Here is a 23,758-nt window from a genome sequence, read left to right as displayed (position 1 = left end):
GAGCAAAATGACAGCAAAGATTGAAATAAATGTTCCAAATGGTGTTTAGGTCATTAAATTGTGAAAATGTCAAATAATTTAGGGCCATATAATCAAAGTTTAATGAAAAGTTCAAGTCAACAGCTTTCAGTATCAGTACTACCTGAAATGAATTGGAAAATGCACTCCTTGGTACTACTTCCATGCCACATGAAATATTTTCCACCACTTCTGTCATATTCTGTTAAGACTTTACTCCTGAGAAGAAGGAATGGTTGTTTTCCAATTCCTCTCTCCTTCATCATTTTTTTGGATGAAAACCTGTACCACCTCCCACCATAAATAGAAGCAAACTAGGTTTAAACATTCAAAAAGTTATAAAGGTTTATTAAATGAATCCAGATTTGACAGATATTACATAAATTAAGCAGCAATAAAATTTTACTAGGGTTTATGTACAGATCACAGTGATTTTCATTGTGCAATGAGGGCTGACTTTGTAACTTTGAACAGTACTTATACATGTGAGCTACAACAAGCAACCAGCAACATACAGCATTAGTCCAAGTTAACCTCGCAAATCTAGCAGTTCAAACTGGTTATGTACTACACAAATGCCTGCTTTTACTATCACTACCTACTACACAACAGAGTATTTATAAAGCAGTTAGTTAGGTTTGCCATAGAAAAGTGCAAAACATGGGAAGTCTGTACACAGTACAGTACAAAAGGAATCATGCTACAGTCATTGAAAGCTGAAAAATAACTCCATAGCATAGGAAGCACTGCATCACAACTCTTCTGAATGGCAAGCAGATGGGCCGAGAAACAGCCATATCTTAATTGCTTTCAAACCTGCAAAATCCCTGTTGATCTATTTAAACATAGTTCAGTACCTATATTTTGATCAATTAACAATGATTTTTTTTTTATTTTTATTTTTTTTTTACAGTGGAAGATCACATTAGTTAAAGCTCAGTAGCACACATATTCATTGATCAAGCTAATTTACAGGAAAATCTACAGCATGTTCTCCACTTAAGTCATGAAGCATTTTTATTATTTGGTTACAAGGCAATCAAGTTTACAATGCATGTTTATCACTTTAAAACCTTAATTTGGGCAATTAAAAATATATATATATAAAACTCAAAAATAAGATTGTTTTTTAATGTTTAACATTCTTGTTTGCTAAAGCAGAATATGAAAGGCCTATGGGCTCTTGCAAGAAAACAGTCCTTACGCAACAGTCTATATGCAAAAATATATCTTAACAAAAGCAACCATAATAAAATGAACTTCAGAATAGAGGGAGGAGGAAAAAAAAAAAAAAAAAAGTCTTCTAGCTTGCTTAAGGAAGAATAAAATAAATCCAGAGTCCTTAGAGCAGTGTGTATCTGGAAACATCTGCTTGAGCACTCAGACAGAACTGTGTTTGTTAGTGGTCCATGAAGTCCCAGCAAAGACTTAAAATAAAACCAACTCACTTGCTCAAATAAATAAAATGGGTATGTAAAATAACATTTCGGTAAGTTGAAGACTGTAGAGAAAATAACTGATCATTTATAATAATGTTTCAAAAAGGTGTCTTATTAAGGATTTTAATTTAAAAATTTTTGAAGGTAGCTTTGTACTAGAAAGCATGTTGACGAGGTCAATAGTTAGTTTTAAGTACACATGGCCCTGGAAACAATGTGAAGTCCATGGGTTAGCACTATAAAGAAAGCTGTATTCACTTCTTTAGTCTCTATCATAGTTGAGTGCCAGTGCATCCACTGCCAGCAATGGGTATGTGAGTAAAAATGGGTTAGAAAGAAAATCCACAATTTTCTGTTCAACCTTTCAAAACTTCTGACCATGAATATAGCGAATCAGTCAAATGCAACTTCTAACTCCATTTATTCAGTTAAAAACTGCACTGTTTAAATCTTTATAAATTTGAAAGGAAAAAAAAACACAAAACCATGCTTTTTCTGTAGTACTTCTGGTACCAAAAAACACTTTCACATTAAAAAATAAACTGTTCCCTCTCCTCTTAGACAAAGTAAGCTCTTTTATGTACTTCAGTTTCTCAAACTGATTTGGAATAACTAACTCTATGGATACAATGAAGAAGACTAGACTCATTTTTCAAGAGAATGCGGTATTTTTACTGTGTTAAAAGGATAATGTTCCCTGGATTTACTCCTTATTATATATTCCTATATCGTTTTCACTGATTTTCAGCTGGGGTAATCAACTTGAAGCACTTTTCAATATTTCTAATATTCCAGAACTACCTCTTTGAAGAAGGGTAACTTTATTATATACTGTATTTCTGCAAAAAGTTATACAGTCTCTAAGAATTAATCTGTTTTATAAATACACAGATTTAATAAACTAGAAGTTGCAAGCTTTCAAAGTACATCTACTATTTTACTACATCTCTGCATTATTTAGAGCTAAACAAAAGAGAATTGAAGTAATTTTTCCACCAGGAGAGACCAGCTGTATATCTGTCATAAAATTACAACATTAGTAATTTAATTTGCAATTACTGGAATGCCTGTATAATAAGCACACAGAATTTAGTTCAGAAAAATGATCATTGGCCTCCTTTTTTTTTTTTTTTTTTTTTTTAAATGGCATTTTAGATTAACAAAAATGTGGAGAATTCTTTATAGGGAAAACAGTCTATAAGATCTACAGAGATCGTTTTATATAGAGCCATCCTTCATAGTGGTACAACTTCAACAAGTTCTATCATGGTTTCCCTAAAAGTTATCTAAAACCAAAAGGTATTTACTTTTTGAAATCAAAGCACTTAATTTCCCCTACATCAAAACAAATATCACAATATGAAACATGGAAAAGACTAAAAACAATCCTGAATTGTATACAGTGTACTCATATATGAAGATAAATAGATATGCACGTACTGATACTTGGTGCTACTTATAATGAAACAGTACTGGAAATACTTCCTAAATTCAGTGTATTTAAGATGTCAGAAAGCTGTTATACAGTTTACAAGAAATTCCTCTCATCTAAGGCTCGAACACTGTACATACAGAATTCCTGGCAGTGGAGACTTCAGGCTACATCCAAAAGCAGGAGCAGTAAAATAATGTTCTAACATAAATTTAGTGTTCCCTCTGATATTCAGAAGTGCCAAATATTCCACCACAACTATGCCAATAATGAAAAAAAGGCCGTTGTGGCTCATGCTTTAAATTTAGAGAAGATAGCAAGCTTAATAGAGAGAACAACTCCTGTAAGAGCCAGTTATAGCCCTTATACCAGTATGCACTGAACTGAGTGTTTACAGAGAGTTGTCACAAGAGGAATCACATTTCAGACAGCACATCATCACTCAATATCCTGGTTTGTAGAGACAAAAGTGTAACAGAATTTCATAAATTAACAATTAAAATGCATCTTAATCAACAATAAAACATGCCCTTGTCTTTCTGCTTTCAAGTACTATGGTTGCAAGTATGAGGCATTGGAAATTTTAGGTACAAATCTTATTTAAAACTTAATTATTTTTTATTTTTACAAAGAATTATAAAATGTATATAAGATGATGAAAAACTCATTTATCCTTTCAACTTTTTTTATCCCTAGAGAACTTCTTGAAAAACATTATTTGAAAAATAAAAATCATAGACTCTGCAAAGTACAAAAATTTACATCTTTGCACAGTTCCTGTGCTTTAGTTGTATTGTATTCATTATATACATATATACTAATTTGTGCTTTTAATTACACAAGTTTAGTATAAACTTATAAAATTAAATCTATGAGTTAATTATGCAAAAAGGATCTGGGAATAGCAGGGAACTTAACTAACCATAAGTTAAAAAAAAAATCCTAAAATATATCACTTTACTCAAGTCTACTTCGGAGTAGACTCAATATTACAACTTACTAAACCAATGTCAAATGTTTACATCTAAAACTGATTCTTGCCTGCCTCCAACTCCTTAGATATTCATTATATTCTTATTTGCATATCTGAATGCACTATAGTTCTCATCCACAAGGAAAGTCTTCATTTATATACTAATTTAATTTTTCTTCAGACTTGCTCTTCAATTCCTTTCCAGTTTCTAAGGCAAAAAAACAATGAAAAAAGAATTAAAAAACACAATGCAGAACATGTTATTTCAATGTCAGTTTTCAGTCTTTCACAGTTCTAAAACATAATTCTTTGAATACTTTGAATTAAACTGACAATCTTGTTCAAACTAAAGCATTTGCTCTTAATACAAAATTCTTGGAATTAAGAAATGAATGTTGTTATTTGTCAGATCAATCTACATATTTGCTTTTCACTCTCAATTTAAAAAGTTAAATGGAAATATTAAAATACATGTGGGTAAGTATCACTATAGAATGAAGACTGTGGCATATCTCTATCATTCAGTAAGCCTGCTGTAAAGTACATTATTTCAATTTTATTTTATACCATATATTGCTGTGGTCAATTCATGTTGGTTCTAAGAGCTTCATGGAAGAATTAATCACTATTATGAACTGGAAAATGTGGTTTCTGCACAAGGCTCTAAATTACCGACGTGCAATTTTTTGAAGAGGATTCCTGGCCTGTTAACATACCTTGTCCAGTGTAGATGTTGCATTCAGAAGTTCTTGAAAATTTCTAGATCCTTAGGGGGTACTGGAGGCATTTTGTTCCAGTCATCTTCAGGATAAGCTTCAAAATTGGAAGTATCTCCATCATTGGATACTTTCGGCACTATAGGAGGCTAGTGAGAGTAAACACAAAAAAAGGTAGTATGGTTTATCAACCTGCTTCTTTCCATCGGCTACTTTGCAAATGGAAGTTAATTATTTCAAAAGATTATTTCAGTTAAACTTCCAAGCACGTTCTGTAACAGAGTACTCTGCCACTCTCCTCATCCTTCACACTTCGGCTAACTGGCAAGCAGCTGCATAATCACCATCAGGTCCGTCTCAAATAAGATAAAGCCATGATAGCAGTGCAAATAATTGCTTTGTAATTGAAGGGGGGAAAAAAAAAAAAAAAAAAAAAAAGCCTTAATTGCTTTCAGAACAGATTGGTTGCACTTGAAAGATGCTGAAATGACTAATTTGTATGTGCCTCACACTACATACTATGCCTTATGGAAATTGGAAGTCCAATGAGAAATATTTGTTTTCTACCTCTTTTCTCAGAAGATCCTTTGGGTTTCCAGTTCACAGTTTTTTTCCCCCCTATTTTCTGTTCAGTGCTGAGATTATTCTGCCCTTCTGGGCACAGGAATATGACAAACCATCTTTCTGAAACAATCAGTTACAGGTAAAAAAAAAAAAACAACAAAAAAAATTTCCTTACTCATTTCTGTCCCCTTCTCAGTGACATAGAGACCTTAATTATCAGCATACCAAACATACTGCTCTAGTTTGAGAAAACCTAAAGGACACCAAACTGGCCAAAGTAACTTACAGCACAAGAAGAACTACAAAGCGCAATGTTGTTCTCCATTCCCTGATAAAGGTTTCCATTGATTTTGAGATCTAACCTGAAATTTTAGGCTTTGAAAAATGGCATTAGCAAGTTTCCAGCTGGAAAGAAAAGTTCTTATAGACAGTATCTCCACACTTCAATCAAAAATAAAGCCTTGTTTTGTCAATATGTCACAGAATACTGTACAGATTCTTAAGATGGCCACAGTCTGCTTTGTACCAGATGCTCAGCTTCTGTGCTTTAATGTTTAATGCAGTTTTGGAGAACTGTGTGTGGGGGACACAGGTATATAGGACAGCACTCCAAGTCATAGACTTTCATAATCTCAATCCTCCAATGTTCCCAAAAACAATTTGAAAATGTACTTTCAAAAACTCCTATGCAGTGACAGCTACCCAAACTGACTGAAGACTGACAAAATGCTACTGCTAAAGTCAAGGGAAGATGCAGCCTGGCCCAAAACCTACTTTATTCTCATCTTGCTTTCAAAAGGTGAAAGAGCCTCAAGGCCTATCAAGAAAAATCAAACTATTTGCTCCACGAGAGGGGATGCCTGATAGTCCTGCTTCCCTGGAAGCAAACTACCAGGGAAACAAGTTTTGTTAAGTAACAGAGAGGCAGAGAGAGGAATTAACAGCAATAAAAGTATGTTCTCTCTTCCAGCAGTTAATGTTATTTGCAAAACATTGACATTTAAAATCATTTCAGGAGTGTGATTCAATGCTCCACTTGTACAACAGAATAACTCATACTTTTTAGAGGGAAAACATATGTATTATGTCATGTTTTCCACCTCTTCATCAGTATATAAAAGACTAACATTATAAAAATAGTTATTTTTAGAAGCAAAGTCACAAAGCAAATTACTGACCCAATTTATGACTTTGATCTGAAGAATAATTAAGTAGCATCTCATTCTCATTTTCTAAAGTTCAATGCAATCATCACCTGAATGCTTTTATTAATAAAAATATTGCTTGAAGGGTGGTTGGATCTGAGACTAACATTCTCTTGTTAAATACTATTTGCTATTTATTTAGTAAATCAGTGATACAGATCATTGTAAACCAGAGGTGAATTGTTATATTCCAATCTGTGATTTTTGCATGACAAGAATTTACAGTGCCTTTGTTATAACACCTCTAGATAAACTGTCAATTGGGTGTTGTAATTCCAACATAAAATAGAGGAAAAAACTGCCTACAGCATTACGTTAGGATGTTGTTAGCAAAAATACCTCATGAGCATTTTCACTTCTTATGTATTTTCCCCAAATTATCTAGTTAGAAATTCACTGTAAAAAGGCATGCAAATAAAAGTAAATCCAAACATCTAATTAGTACTTGACTAACTGCAGATGGCAATCTATGTTATCGAAAATCACTTCTGTGAGAAACTGTTCCAGTTTGAACTTTGAGAAAAGGTTTACTTCCAGAGTTCTTTAAAAAGCATTTTACGCTGTTGATAGCTTTTGCAAACATCTGCCCTTATATAATACTGAATTCTAATTCAGTGCTGTTAAAACTTGTGTTAGAATTACATTCATAAATCCTTCTCTCACCTTTCCTCTTCCTCCTAGTCCCATATGCTTTACATTTTATTAAAGCATTTACCTGAGTTGAACTTGGCAGAAAAAAACTAAAGCCCAGAGAGAAAATTCCCACAAAGACAAGGGGATGAAAAAAATGGAAACAAAAACAACCCCACACCAATGCTCTTTCAATTCTACAATAGTAGTTTCTTACAAAGACCTATAAATGAAAACTGAAGCTTACTGTATGTAATGCTAATCACCTGACTTGGGCAAAACAAAGTAGGCTTTTTTTAAATTGACTATCCATAAGGGTATTGCATAAAAAATGTGAATAGACATTCAAATAAATTAACTTTGCAGTGCAAAAGGGAAAGTATAATTATTGATAAATACAAATACTCACATACTTATACACATATGAAAACACACACACAAAAAAAAAAAAAAAAAAAAAAAAAATTCTACAGTTTGAAATGAAGAGAACATTTCAAATGAACAATATTTTCTCACTGGCATGTCCTATCCAGTATTTTTCAGAAAGTACCTTTAGTCTCCTTTGAGGTACAGCATCCCATTCTATAGACCTGAACCATCGATGTCTCTTCACATCATCTGCTCCATTCTTTAAAAAACAAAGAAAAGCAAAACATTTACTAAATGATATGAATGCCAAGACACGTATTTCATTCTAAGAACTATGCCATACAAAAACCTAGTGGTCTATTTAACCTTATATTGTTTTTTCAGGAGATAATCAATAAAAGATTCTACAGAATAAATTTACAGGTGTTATTTCCCCAGCAGATCCTGAGTTCCAGCAGGATGGTCCAATTTATTTATTTTTAGCATTCTTCTTACACAAGGAAGATGAAAATTAAAATATTCCACAATGCCATCCACTGCAGTTTTATTTACTTCAGTTTACTCTGGAGTTTTAAAGAATGAGTCTTATTCAGACCTGCATTCTAATTCTCACACTAATAAAAAAATTAGAAAAGTAGAAAAAGTAGAAAAAAGTACTAGGAACTACTTCTATCAAATGTTACAAATGATTAGTACTGACAACAAGAAGTCCTAAATACTGTTATAAAATATTTACATATATAAAACCACTTATCTTTATTTTTTCATTTCAGATGTAGGGCTAAAGGTATTATTACTTTGTAGTGATTACTTTCCCTTGGCTGGCTTGGTTTCAATTATATACATTAAGAAAAAAAACCCGTCTTTTTCTTTGTTTTTTTACTTTTCAGAAGAGGGGGATAGCAATTTGAGTATAACTTCCAGAAATACAGAATTGAACTTTTTATTTAGAACAGTACAACAAAAGTCACATTTGGAAAAATGTAACTCAAACTCATGGTTATAAAACTCAAAACTATTCTTAAGTCTTTTCTGTAGAATTCTTTTACCTTGTGCATTACATCTATCATTTTATACTGACCTTCATATTTCCTAATCGCCTTGTCCTGTCAACCACAAGTAGCTTCTTAATAAGGTCTCTGCAATAAAGAATATGTGTTCTCTGTTCAGCAGAAGCAATATATATTTGACTGCCGTACAAGTGCTGTAGAATATAAGCATACATCACTTTGGCTAGTTAATACTGTGTATAATTTATCCATTCATTTATTTTGCACTTCAGGAGAGTAAAGAGTCCAAGTGTTACTATCTTTCTTTGCATTGCTGTACTTGTCTGGGCATTCTGAATATCAAAATTGATCACAAATCTATTTGGCAGAACACAAACCTAATTTATACTTAAAATACAGATAAAGTCACACCCCAAACTTCATCCATTCAAATTTAAATTCTATGACAGCTGAATATTCTGGGAAAACATGGAAGAACTACTCATCTTTATAAAATTAGTAAGATCTATAAGCTTTTATTTCACTGAAAATCTTCCTCTGAGAGTCAAGATCACTGAGCAACTCTCCATGAAGCTACATCAAACTTCTAAAAGATGACAATATATATAGAGACACAAAAGAGTTGTGTTTTAAGAGCAAAGTGCTTTTTAAGTGCCAAACAACATAAAACTAAATGAGCATAATTCATTGAGTTCACTTGATTACTTATGATCTGGGAGAAAATCTGGCTTCATATATTTGAAGCAGTTAATTTGTATCTCAATTATTACTGTGCTACGTAGTAAAGCACAATACCATTCTGCTTTCACAAACTTCCAATCAAAGGTAAGAACAATTTAGCCACCTCTCTTGTTTCTACAGCCTCAACAGACTTGAAAGTTCCAATATTAAACTGAATGCTGAAGATCTAGAGAATACGGGCAATTTAGACTCTTCAACCTTGCAGAAGGTTAAGCAAGCTGATTTACAGGAAAAAAAAAGAAAAAGGAAAAAAGAAGAGGCAAACGTGGCATACCTGTCTCTTTCCGCCCTTGGTTCAAAATCCTACTGTCCCAATACAAAAACAATATTGTGTCATGTATCCTAGGAATCACAAAAGTGGATGCAGAAAGAATACATGAACTCACAGTGAATGTGCTGAACTGTTTCAAGAGCTGTTGTATTTGGCAGGATACACTTCTGAAACTAAACTGGAAAAATACTCAATTGCCAGATAAAAGGAGAATAAAGAAGTCAAAGCAGAAATCTTTTTTTTTTTTTTTTTTAAACTCTCATGATAGTTTCAGACAGTCATTGTTCGGATTAGATTAAATAAAGCAACTGACTCCTTTTACAGTGACCTTCAGTGAAATATTTCCTTCCAGTTTTTCACAGAGAAGGCTCCAAAAGTGGCTATAAACTGAGTAGAACTTAAAAGAAATCCAGAAAAATAAAACAAGAGACACAGGATATACGGCCAAAGTGAAATCATGGAGATTGCTCTTCCAGTATAACTAGAAAACATTCAAAGGATCATTCTTCGTTAGCTTCAAAAACTGGTATTAGAATAACATGGCTAAACTTAGTGATGTGCATTGTAACAAAAAATAAACAAATACTGCATTCAATAGAACAAGTGCCTATTAATTTTAATCAAGTGACAGCTGAGTGTTTCTTTACTTTACCGTTTCTCAAGAACAATTTAGAAATGATAAAATTTGAATCAGTTGATATGCTGCTGTATGAACAAAGAGAATGAGATTTTACATCAAGGCCTTTCCAGATTTCCTGTAGCACTGATGTTTCATTTGGCATTTTCCAAAATTGTTGTTGCAAGAAAAGTTTTGCTGCCTAAGAGAAAAGTCTTGTAATACAATTGTTGCAAACACTGTATAACATCAATACTTTGAGTATAGCATGAATGTGTCAGATAGGATGCAAGACAGTCCTCATTCTTGCTGAGATACCAGCTGCTAGGAAGAAGAAGATAACGAAAGTGAAAAGGATGTAAGTAAGAAAGCAGCCTGTCTTACTAGAATGAAACAATTTTAGCAAGTGTGTTTAAAAAAAAAAAAAAAACAGTGCAAAGATGTGAGTCTACCTGTTCTGCGTATTATTATTATTTTTTTAAAAAAAGGGAAGTTGCTGCAACAAGACACATAAATTATGCTAACAGTTTGGTGCAGGAAAGCAGGTGAAGTCAATGGATGAGATCACTCAAAACCAAAGTGTGAAAGGAAGAAAGTCCAAACCAGAATCCCAGAAGACCCCTTAAAGGCAGGAATGTAATGAGAATGAACTGCCAAGCACAAGCTGAAAGAACATCTGGATAACAAAAACTGGCAAAAAGGTGTATCAGCAAGTACACTGATTAATGTATGCTGCAATTCATGTCTAGACTGAAGAGCAAAACCTGCACATACATGCTTAATAACATAACTAGGAAACTTACAGCATCAGGTGCCCTCCTAATTTTTATCCATGCTGAAGTATCTCCTCATGGTTCTCTTTTCTACCTCTCTCACACAATGCTAGCAACAATAAGCTTTACTTAATGCAGGAAGGCATTCAATATTCCAATATATGCAGAAAAGTATGAGAGGCAGACAGTATATAACAACTGTATCTCCTGCCTACAGTCTATCAGACATAAAATTTTACTTTGAGTGTGAGAGTACAGGTAATCTAAAATACCTCCCAACTTAGTATTTCAGAAAATCAGAATCTTCTATGAAGATCTTTTCAGAAAGAAAGCTGAGAAGGAAATTAGAATATGAAAGACTTGGTTGAGAATCACAGACTTACTTTACATATAAATCCAAGTGCCGTGGGAAATCTATTTTGCCAGCAAGAATCTTCTGGTATATACCAAATGGATTGTCATCAAAAAATGGAGGAAACCTATTTTAACACAAAAAATTTAGGGAGGTTAGGAAAAGAAAAGGATCGTGCAAATATTATGAATTTATAGTAATCTCCCCAAACTGATTACATGGTTCGTTTTGTTAGGACATCATCAATCGAATACTAATTTGGTAAATAAATTATCAAGCCATATTGAGACTGCCATTCCAAAAAATTTTGTCCTGTAACCACTGACTAGCTTCCATCCGAACTGTCAAAGGCCCTACATATAAACATGTTGTCCAGTTCAGTTTATTGTACTTCTTTAGTGTAAGTACAGGCTTTGTTAGAGAAGGTCTGAAGGAGACAAGTTGTTCAGACTGTTCAGAACCCAAAAGTCTCTTGAAGTGCAGCTGTCTTTTCATTGGGACAGATAAAGCACTGATTTAATCTCCCTGGGATGATGAGAAAATCAAGATAATATTAAAATTATACACTCATTTTCTACAGAATTCTCAAAAAAGTTGTGAGCTATCAGAGAGACCGCTTCCAGTCTTACATCTACGGTGAGATTTGAGAAAATCTTCTGCTGTGCTTTTCTTACCAGGATATGTCAGACCCCAATTAGTGTAAGAGGCTCGGAATGTAGGTAACTTCCATACAACAGGCACATTCAGCTTTCACCAAGTGCCAAGAGGTTTTCAGAGTCATCTTTTTAGAAACTACCACAGGAAATATTTAGGGGAATGGAATAACCATTCACTAATCTGTTCTACCTTGACTTCTGTAACACAACACCCCCTTCTTGTGCTTCTACCTCAAAACCTTCACAAAACAGAAACTGGATATAATTAATACAGGTGGTATTCAAAATCCCAAACGTTGTTACAACAGCCTCAACTCTTAAAACATTTTCACATTTTTCTAACACTTTGTAATTACTTTCTAACAGACTTAAACTGCATGCACGTGTACACAATACAAATACAGTGCTGATAGTTTTAGAAGTCACCGGTAGCAGAAACAAGGGCAAAAACATTTCTTAATCTCAAGGCTTTCTTTAATTTTACATTACTCAATGCAGATTAGTCCTCAACAAGTACCACACTTTATTTCCTCTGTGTATATATTTTCAGAAGTACTAAATGTTTTATTATTTAGCTAAAAGTGAAATGAGTTAGCATTTCCTTTTCAATAACGTAAAATTCAGTCACGTACACAACCAAATTCTTCCCTATATGACTACAATTATTCCCCTCCCCCCATGGGGAAAAAAGGTTATAATTTTCTGATCTTTGAAGGAACAAACTATTTGCTTTTATTATGAAAAACTGAACATTCTCACTATTGAAACCGATGAACATATGTATATCAGGAAGAATATTTACATTTTTATGAATTACTACTTTGATAGAAAAGAAGAAAAATGGACATATTTAAAACATGTAACATTTCTGCAAACCAGACACTATCATATAAACTTTTTCACTTGTGTAATGTCCTTCACATTCTCCAAAGCAAAGCAACAAATAGTAGATTCAACTTACTATTTTCTATCTGTTATTGTGTGTTAATGAATTATAAAAAGCAATCAGAATTTGACCTTTGAACTACTTAGCATGAAGGTGCCTGCTGCAGTAAGCAGATTGATATGTAATACAGGATATTTTTTTCCTTCATCTCCAAATGTTCTGTATGCTGCTGAGGTGCTAAAAAGAAGGAGGACCTTGTATATGTTTCTATATATCTGTGCCTGTTAAGTTTGCTTTGTGCTTTCCTAATTAAAAAATTCTAAATTACTATGTTATCTTTCAATTACTCTTTTAAATTACATTTGGCTATATAAAAAATTAAGGGCAATATTGCCTAAAGTGTATTGGAACTGTACTGCAGTATGAGATTTGAGGTGAAAACTTTTCTTACTCAAAAACCAAATAACTTGACTTTGATACTACACACAACTGGTCAATCTGCAACACGTAGCATGGAATTTTAACACAACAGCACAAGTATTGTGCTGGAAGCTACCTTATAAATCAACAGAAAACCCCTTGAGCTTCAAACCGTCTTCACACCAGAAGGCAAATATAAACAGCTGCCTTTTTTCCACCTACTGAAAAAAAAGCTAAAAATTCTCTGTAAAGAGGACAACAGCTGCAAGCCATTCCTTTTGCTAACTGATGCGTAACAATGGCATTGACACTGGTCTCAAAAATAACAGATCGTTTTAACACTGAAGAAGGGGTGTTGCAAAACCTCAAGGGAAAAACAAGTCTGAAAGAAGAAACTGTAGGCAGAAATCATTATCTAACCATAAAAGATAGATCAAGTATGAAAGGTTCTGTTGTGATAGGGCAAAGGAAAATGGCTTAAAACTAAAAGAGGGGAGATGTAGACTGGATATAAGGAATAGTTTTTTATTATAATGGTAGTGAAGCAGAGGAACAGGTTGTCCGGAGTGGTGGTGGACATTCCATCCCGGCAGACATTCAAGGTCAGGCTGAACAAGGTTTTGAGCAGCCTTGTCTAGCTGTGGTGTCCCTGCTCATTGCAGGGGACTTGGACTAGGTGACTTTTAAAGACTGCTACAACTCAAAAGATTGTATGATTTTATGTCACGTGACTACCAAAACAGAACAATAAAAAAACAAACAAACCCCAAAGTTCTCACTAATTGAGAAAATTCTGTTAGTTGTATTTCTGATGACAGTACTACAATCATCTAATACAAGTAATACATTAAATAACAAGAATATTTTCCTTTGTGGTAGATTTTAAGAGAACACTATCACTCAACATACATAAATCTCCTAACTTCTATTTTCTTCTATCGACACTTTGTTTAGATTGTTCAGATTAACTAAAAAAACCTCTGACGTTAATAATCTGATTTGTAAAGATTTCGCCTCACCCTCTTCTTTCTCCTTCCCATATTTTATTATCACAATCCTAAACGGGACTTTGCCCTAATCTTAGAGTGTGCAGAACCTGAATTCCATGAGCCTCCAGGGACTGAGTTAGTGAAATAAGACACTGAAGAACAGGAAAGTGTGGTTTATTTTGTTTGTTTTTAGAGAGATCATTTCCTAACACACACATCTCCCTATTCTTTTCAATTGCTTTTGGGGTCCAGAGAGTAACTCCAGGAAATAACTACCAAATGTCACAAGCCATTTATTTGCAAATAGTAACTTGGTCATGAAGTCAATTTTTGTTCACTTTCAAATAACTGTCCTGCTTCTTAATTCTTCCTTGAATTTTTAAGGGGTTAAACAAAACAAAACTACTCATGACTGTTTTTGCATTAAAAGTCTTAATACTAAGTATCAAGCCATTTCTTGAGTGGATGAGGGAAAGTGCTTTAAAACATTGCTACGGCCAACAATAGTGAAAAGCTGATAAAATGCTTAAAGCATTCGGTGATAACATTTCCTCTTAAAGAAAAGATGGACAACACAGTCTCTGCTCCCCTCAACCCCTTGCCCACAAAACATCAGAATTTTAAATCAACCAGATGAGGACTGAGACCCCAAACAACCACTAAAGAAATGATGCATATATACATCATTCTGGAGAGCATATAAACACAAGTACTTTTATTAAATCAGAAATACTGTAGTAAAAGAAAGACCGTTACAAAACCACTTGCAGATGGCAGCTGCTCTGTCAATCAGACAATGCAAGACCTCTGTTGTCTTTTAGAAAATGCATCATTTATCTCTATTAGTTAAGAGTCTCAATAGCTGAAATGTTCCTATTAAGCTTGGGGGAACTGAGATCTCATCAGACAATATCAGGTCACAGAAAATCCTACAGCTAGAAATGACTGCAGCTGCTCCCATTATGTTAAATATACACCCATTATATTTCAGCAGAACATGCAGCAGTCATAGTTCAGTGTTCTTGAATCTCAAGATCTCACTGAGTCCACAGATGAGATCTTCCTTGAATATCAACTGCATTCAGTATGTTAACTTTAGAAACCATTCCCACTACTATGCTACTATACTAGTAGAGAAAATCCTATCAACCTGAGTTAAAAAAAAAAAAAAAAGAGAGAGAGAGAGAACTGCCAGATTTGCACTTTCAGTGGGACTCAGTAGGCAGCACAGAAAAGTTGATATTGAGGGGTCCCCCACCAAATCCTGTGGCAGGAAGTTGAATCACTCATACAACCATTGAGAGATTGTAACATCTGAGCTAATGTTATTGCCCCAGGCACTTATATCCTCATGCTGTCTAGGACTAAGATTAGCAGCAAAAGGGCTGCTTGGAATCTTGTTCCTTTCATTCATCCCTCTAAGAAACAAGAAGTGAATCCCACCCATACAGGTATCCATGGAAGAAAGGTGAAGCTTGGCCTCTATGCCGATCAACTTATATAAAATACTTTTTGTTAGATGAGTCAGCTGAACTCGCCCGTGTCAGTAGGAAACAGTACATTTCTATGCTTTTTCTGCCTTAAGATTCACAGCAAGTGCATATTTGAATCTTCAGGACTTTAAGAAACCAAGCAGTGAGCTGCAGCACTGTCCTCAGACACAGTTTGGATAGTGTTAGGTAGGCTCACTCACACCAAGCTTTTGCTGTATACTGAAGCAATGAAGAAATGATGAGCCACTGATGTTCTCTCACACAGTCAATTTTTTTGTTCAAGCACCACAGCTCTGTGCTGATGGCACATCACAGAAAAGGAAGAACAAATTCAGGGAAGGAAGTTTTTGTTCTTACTTTTCTCTATGGGGTCAAAGATTCAGAACAAAAAGTCATAATGACAACCTGATGTAAGCTCAACCTGTGAGAAGGCACTGAGCACACTGGGACTGATACTCTTGACACTAGCAAACACTTATTGAAATACAATCTTTCTTAGGAAGCTATGAAAACATTGCTTTCATCTGTACTTACTCTATGGCAGTAACAATGACAAATGTGATTTTAAAAAAAATAAATATATATATATAATATACATATATATTTAGAGTGAGAAAAAGCATTTGGATGTTTTGTTTGACACACGTGCACAATTTCACTTTCTTTCTAACCCTGTTACTTATTTTACTGAAAATATAAATGAATATTTTTTTAAATCAGAGCAAAGTCAGGCAATTACTTTTATCTACCTAATACTTAAGAGTGAGAAACAGTTACTTATACTAATGCCAAAAAAATCTCATGTAAATTTTTTGTCTTCTGTGAATAATGCTATCAAGCAAATTTCAAAACACCAGAAATAACATTTGAGAAAACTGATAATCAAAATAGACTATTTAACCTTTTCCCCATTTGCTTTGGTTTAAAGAAAACCAAAGCTCAGTACTAACGCAAATTGCACTGACACGTCTTCCTGCTTCCTATCTATTAACAAACTGAAGTTCTCACTGCAACTGTTATTTTGCTTTGCTAGAAACTGGTTACAGAAGTTTCAAAGAAAACCAGTATTCATCATCTTCATCTTTACATGGTTTTGCATATAAAAATGTCAATTTTAACATAACTCTTGTCCACGAGAGATTAGGAAAAAAAAAAAAAAAAAAAAAGCCACTGATTAAAAGTACTTAAGCTTTCTAAAAGGAAATTACCTTTTTTAGCTTCTCCCCCCAAGTATCCTGCCAATAACGGTACTTTTCTGTTTGCTTGCTTTTAATATAGCACCATAATTGTTTTCTTTAAAGACAAAAAATGAAAACTGGTAATAACAAATTTTATCCAAATTTGATCTTCAGAGTATCACAAACAGAATCAGCAAAGAATCATAACCTTATATTTGACGTAATGTTACTGTGGTATATTAACCACTAACACTTACCCTGACAACATCTCAAATATAAGAATTCCCAGGGCCCACCAATCCACAGCTCTCCCATGACCTTTGCTTTGTATGACTTCTGGTGCAAGGTATTCAGGAGTGCCACAAAGTGTCCATGTTCTGGGAGGAAAACAGAAAACATAAAATACAATAATAAAATTAAACTGAATTGGAACTAAAAGTATGGAAAAAAACAAACAAACAACAAAACAGGAAATGTTCAAGATGAGTCTACATTATTTATCATATACAGGAATAAAAGAAAAGCAAGACCTCTACATATCTCAGAAGACTGCTGTAACATAATCCAGGTATACAGAGAAAAATATAGATATTAAGAAACTTCTTGACTGCAGGAGACACCAGTACACTCAGCCTTCTGGCTGCTAGCACAGTACCAAACCCATTAGACTATGTGTTGCTTTGAAATCATTCACAGTAGTTTTCACCCTGTAAGCTACACACATTTGACAGGCCCAGCAGTGGCAGCAGCAGTGTGAAAGACAACTCACATTCCAGATGGCCATGCAGATTTTTACGAGCGTGGCATACAAGCTGTTGTTCAACACTGGCAAAAATGCATAGCTAATGGTGGTGACTACAGTGAAAAACTGTTCTGTAGCTGAGAATTTGTTCTATCAAATAGTGCTACTGTGCTCTTCGTAGTTGTTGCAAATTCCATGGAAATAAATAAAAATCATTACTTTCAGAGCAATCTACGTACGCACTTGTATTTGTACAAACACTTGTGCAGAATTTGCCTGGTTTCACATGACAACGTATTTTGAAACACAACCTACAGAAAGAAAAACTTCTGATGGTTTTGTGAATGCAGTATGAGTTTTCTCCAAGGAAAGCAATGAAACCAGAAATGAATGCATTAATATGATTAGCAATCACCTTTAAAAAGCAATATATACATCTTTCACCTTCCCATTTTTCCTTTCCTTCCATTTTTCTACTTAACAACCTTCTTCACAACCATAAGGAAACATTCAAAAATTGTATAATGGCATCTCAGACTATCAGTGTTTTTATTTTATCTTTTGATTTTTAGATGGTTAAATAAAACGCTTTTCTAAGATTGCAGAACTACTTTAACTGGAGCTTTAAAAATATATATATACTATTCCTAAAATATTAAGAATTAAGATTAGACAAGCTGTATAACCAGACATAACTTTCAAAAATTCAAGATACAAGGAGTTGAATTTCTTCAGCCCTATTTTTAAAACAGCAAATGCAAATTAATCCACGGCTAAATTGAGCATGTTACTAATATACTGTGCATACTATCGAAGCCATGTTCATTTCTGTAAGAGTAAATCCTCAGTTTTGATGACAAATGGATGACATAATATAAATTGCTGGAAAATATAAACTGAATTTCCAAATCAATCACATCCAAGAAAATTCCTACGTGCAGCACTATTTACACACTGCTGCCATCTAGCAGTTGCCAAGATAACGCCTACCATTTAAAACAAAATCATGACCCACTCTCCGAAGATTTAAGAAACTGTATTACAATCCAGAGTACAAACTTTTATTTAGGCTGACTTAGCTTATCTTGCAAGTAAACAGCTGCCAGTAATTGGTGTATTTGTCAAGCTGTGTATTTGTACCACATGATCATGACTTAATGTACTCTATTGCTGGTCAAGTAAGAAACTATTCTGTATTTTGGAAAATGTATGAAGTATTATTTGTATTACTATGTGGGCTGCTCTGAAAGTAATGCCTCCTATTTATTTCCATGGGAACTACAACCAATACAAAAAGCACAATAATGCTATTTGACAGAGAAAATTCTAAGCTACAAAACACTACTTTTCAATGAAGTCACCACCATTTTCTCTGCATTTTTGCTAGTGATGAACAAGAACCTGCATGTTTCACTCATTTAAGTCTTCACCAGTTGAGGTGACCCACTACTCTTAGTGCCACTACTGGAACGCACTACCCACTGCCTCACTGTCCTTTCATCCACTGTTTGGTCCCCACTGACATTCAGCAAAAGCTGAAGAACATGAATGGGTGCTATTGTTTTCCCCTGCATGGAAGAATTCAGTTCCACACCTTTACTTCATCTACATTCCAATGTCAGATGACATTTGGCATCAACTGCCATCTGTCACGTGACAATGAAATGTAACAGAATGTTAGTGGGAAAGTTCAACCTCTAGTGCCATACCACCACCATCCACCTCTGACATTGTGGGTCAACATAATAAAACAGGAAGCACTACTTTCGGAGCACTGCTTGTAGTATTTAATCTGAAACTCTAGATGCCATCCTTTTGGATGAAAACTATAGAGCATAAAAATAAGAATGGACCAGATCCTTCCAGTTGCTTCAGAATTTCCGTTTCTATGGGTTTCCAGGGTAAGAGCTGAAATGCAGGTAAGAAATAATTGATAATACTGAACACGTAACTTTAAAGTTAGGAAATCACACTATGTGCTTGTAACAAAGATAAGCTATCAAATAGCATCTGTCAGACTTGTTAACAGTGTCATCTGAAGAAGCTAAAAGTCTGGATGGTACTATTTTATAGTGTTGTAGTGTTTTAGCCTCCATCTCTACAGTCCCTGCCAAGCTTCTCACACAGGATCCAGAGATCCAGAGATATGTAACGTCCTTTTTCATGTTGTCTTCTGGAAGTTCCTCCACAGTTAAATTCAATGGAGATGGCTTTGTTTGCAGCCCTCAAAAGTTTGTTCTTCAGGATATTCTTGTTTTACAGTGACGCACAAGACAATTACATAAGAACATGACTTGCTGCATCTTGCCTTTTGTTTTCTCTATTCAAGTCCACTCTGAAGAACTGTTGTGAGGCAAAACCACTTTAAGGAAGAGTGAAGAAGTGTATTGAACTTAACCACCTAAGTTATTATTATCTATTTTATTTTTTTTTTTTAAATGGGATTTACACTGAGGAAAATAAAATTAACAGTGAAAAACACTCCATTAAAAACAAACATGGAAATTATTATTTTACTTGAAAATTTCAAAAACTAAGTAAAATATGTGCACGAAAATGTAAAATTGTAAACTTCTGTACATTTCACTGATATAACACATAAATAATTGTGGGAAAAATCAGAAATATGTTTACTTGTTATATTATGCCTGAGCAGTGGTATGCCCTTTCCATAAGAAGAAAGGTCTATAATTGTAATAACTATAAAACTCAAATCTTTCCCATATCAATCACAATATCAATAACAGTGATTTATTCTGCCTCACAGTTGTTTGTTTTTTAACTGTAGATAAAAAAAAAACTTTGCTTCTTCATGCACCATAGTGGGAAGAGAGAAGTATGTGTTCAGAAAACCTCAAATTAAGTATTATAGAATCATTTATGTAATATACATCAAGAACATGTAACTATTCAGGCCTTGTGCACATGACATTTTATAATTTATTTCACAAATCATGTCTTCCATCCTCTAGGAACATCTTCTCGTACTTGAAAAACAAAAATTCTCTTCATTTTCATGATAAATATATACATATACAGACTCACAGTTTTCACATATAGACATACTTACTTGTATTGGTCTAGATGTTTAGTACACACAATAGTCTATGCAACAAAAAGTTTATTAGACATAATAACCACAACCAACTGGAGTGTGTTAGTGGATAGCTAGTGGATAGCTAGGGTCTGGTTTTTGTTTTTTTCTCTTGTTTTTAACAATACATATTTTTACAGTGACAAAAACAATACTGTGAAAATGATTTTGTGGGAGGAATAGCATGTAGTTACCAAAAAAACCCAAAAAACAAAGACTTGAGTTACCTATTTTTTTGCATTCATTCCAAATGTTTTCTGTATTTTCTATTAGCTGTCATACATTTACATGCACAGTAATACATCCTAAAATGTATTGCAATAAATTGACTCATAGATTAACTTTTCAGTTCAAAAGATACACTTTCAAGTGAACTATCACGTTATACGAATGGTTACTCATGCCCTGTCTTCCAGCCACAGAAATCCAAATTAAGAATAACCACTAAGTGGCAGCATCTACATCTAAAACGGAGGGAATAAAATTTAGTACAAAGATGTCTTACAAAGAGAGCCTCCAATTTAAATCATTAATTTTATTTTTTTTAATTTCTTTTTTTAAATGTCAACATGTATAAATCTGTTTGCTCACTAAGAACTGAATAAAACAGATCTTTCAATCCCAAGGGTGAACAGAACAACTGTATTTATTTCTGCCTAGAATTGTACTCTGCTGAGGCAACACATCACCGTAAGCACATAGCACACAAGAAGCAACCTTCTGGACCACGGTGACATGATTTAATCTGTCCCATCTGAATTTTCTCCTAACACCTCTCACAGTTCCTTCATTTCAAAACATTCCTTTAGACTTCCCCCATATGCTGTGGAAAAGCTCCCCCACATTAACTGTAGGAAAAGTAGCAGCTAATAGGTGAGTGAAGAAGACAAGTAGCTATCTAACCCAACTAGAGTCATCCATTTATCTCATCTAGAACAACTGGATATGGTCTCTAAAGAGATAGGGCATGATATCAAACCTTATAAATACATTTTTCTAACTTGACAGTTGTTTTTTTCCCTTCTGTTCAATCTAATGACACTTCTAGAACATGCATAATTCTGGAAAAGTACTTCAAACAGAGAGAAGACAGAAATAAAGGAGAAAACTACGTGTTGCCAAAATGTTTACATAACATTAGTAAAACAGATTTAAGGCCTACAGTACTGTAGAAATCAGTTAAATTATTTTTGCTGAACCGGCTCTCTACATATTAGTTTCATTTTAACAACAAGGTAGTGAAAACACAGCATCCAGCTTAAAAATATTACTACGTCACCAAAAATCTCTTTAAGAAGAAATCAGAAGGAAACAGCAGTTACAAAGCATTTAGCAATTCAACTTGTTCGGAAGATTATCTCCTATTTAACATATCGACACACATATTGTTAGATACGCTCTCTCCTCATTTTACATTACTGAAGCCTCTTTTTAAAAAAGGACTACTGAAAACCCAAATGAACAAACATAGGCATATAAGAATATTTTCCTATAGTAGCTCACGTGCTCCTAATTATGCCTAAGGTGTTATAGTGATTTCAAGAAAGCCCACTTTCTTTATACTACGTGACTTCACATTTGTGAAATGCTGATCTCTGAAATCAAGCTTCTCCAATTGTAATTTCTGTACGTTAAACAGTAAGAATGTACTTACCTATCCACCAATTTTTTAGCAAATCCAAAATCAGTCAGCTTGATATGTCCTTCTTTGTCTAGTAATATATTTTCAGGTTTTAAGTCTCTGTAAACGATTTCTTTGGAGTGCAGGTATTCTATTGCACAAATAATTTCTGTAGAGTAAAACAGTCCTGTGCTGTTGTTGAAACGCCCCATGTTGCGCAGGTAACTAAAAAGTTCTCCTCCTGGTACATATTCCATTAACATGTATAGAAAACGTTCATCGTGGTAGGTCCAGAATCTGTAATAAAAATATCATTTTATCGAATAAACAGTTTATCTCAGTAATTTGCTTCAGAATTAAATTTCTGTAAACTGAATCCTATTACCCAAAGTTTGTAGATAATATAGAAGGGTTGCTCTGAAAGTAATGCTTTCTGTTTTATTACGTAGGCCTACAGCATCAGAGGTGGCTGTTGGTATGGCAGTAAAGGCTGAACCTTCCCACCAATATCCCATTACAGTTTGTTGCTGTGTGAAAGATGGCAGCAGGAAGGCAGTCTGACAAAATGGTGTCTCACATGCGAGTGTAGCTGAGCAAAGGTGTGGAACTGAATTCCTCCATGTGGAAAAAATGGCACCCTCTGACATTCCTCGGTGCTTGGTGAATGTTTATAGAGACCAAACTGTGTGAGCATGGTGAGGTGGCGGGTGGTACATTCCAGCAGTAGCAACAGTGGGTCACTTCTGCCAGTACAGACTTGTATGAACATGACATGCAGGCTCTTGTTCACCGCCAGCAAAAATGCATAGCTAATGGCAGTGACAACGCTGAAAAGTACTGTTTTGTAGATCAGAATTTGCTCTATCAAGTAGTGTTATTGTGCTCTCTGTATCTGTTGCAGTTTCCATGGAAATACATAGGTGGCATTACTTTCAGATCAACCTATGGTTACTTCTGTGCAACTATTAAAACCCAAATAATCTAGGACTATGTAACAGCTGTTTAAGTAGCAGACTTAACATGGAAAGCAAAAAAAGATAGTTCACAATGTGTTCAGCTAGCATTTAGAAAAGGAAACTTATTCCTTTGCCTTTTACAAAACAGATATCTGCTAAGCACCTAATAATGTATTTCTCATTACTGCTAGTCTGCTAAGACCCAACAATTCTCATGGTTGTATTTTATTTAATCAAATACCACTAAAACAATGTGGGGGGAAGAGCAGAAGCTACTTTCATAAATTCATATTTGTCAAAATATTCACACTGAGGACATCAGAGTGTTCCCCTTCCCTTTCCTTATTCCTTCCTACATAGAAACATACAACCTCAAATGAAGTTAGTAAATAAGCATCAGATCACAATGCTTTCTCTTCTTTTACAAAAATAATAGAAAAAAAAAATACAGCATTCTTTCATTTTCATGTTTCAGAACTACTTCCTTTTTTGCTCAGATAGTTGTCTTTAAGAATTTTTGTTTATTATTTAAGAAATAGCATGATACATTCACTCATTAAGTGCTGTAAAGAACAGTCAAGGATAAAGAGAATAACTCCACATGGCTTAGAGAT

General features: G+C 34.2%; 1 protein-coding gene across 1 annotated transcript in view; it reads right to left on the bottom strand.

The window, feature by feature from the left end:
• Positions 1-337: 337 nt before the first annotated feature.
• The window catches only part of PRKX (protein kinase X-linked), a 52,971-nt gene continuing 29,550 nt past the window's right edge, over positions 338-23,758 (bottom strand). Inside the window, exons 3-9 of the mRNA XM_015848788.2 lie at positions 22,222-22,485; positions 16,989-17,108; positions 11,141-11,236; positions 8,428-8,485; positions 7,528-7,605; positions 4,579-4,727; positions 338-4,070 (exon numbers count right to left, since the gene is read on the bottom strand). Coding sequence (XP_015704274.1) covers positions 4,602-4,727; positions 7,528-7,605; positions 8,428-8,485; positions 11,141-11,236; positions 16,989-17,108; positions 22,222-22,485 — 742 coding nt within the window. The 3' untranslated portion in view covers positions 338-4,070; positions 4,579-4,601. The remainder of the gene's footprint in view (positions 4,071-4,578; positions 4,728-7,527; positions 7,606-8,427; positions 8,486-11,140; positions 11,237-16,988; positions 17,109-22,221; positions 22,486-23,758) is intronic.

This window comes from Coturnix japonica, chromosome 1, assembly GCF_001577835.2.
Source record: "Coturnix japonica isolate 7356 chromosome 1, Coturnix japonica 2.1, whole genome shotgun sequence".
In the NCBI taxonomy this organism is placed as follows: Eukaryota; Metazoa; Chordata; class Aves; order Galliformes; family Phasianidae; genus Coturnix; species Coturnix japonica.
The sequence above is the reverse complement of the archived record's forward strand: the minus strand, read 5'-3'. Positions and strand labels throughout refer to the sequence as shown.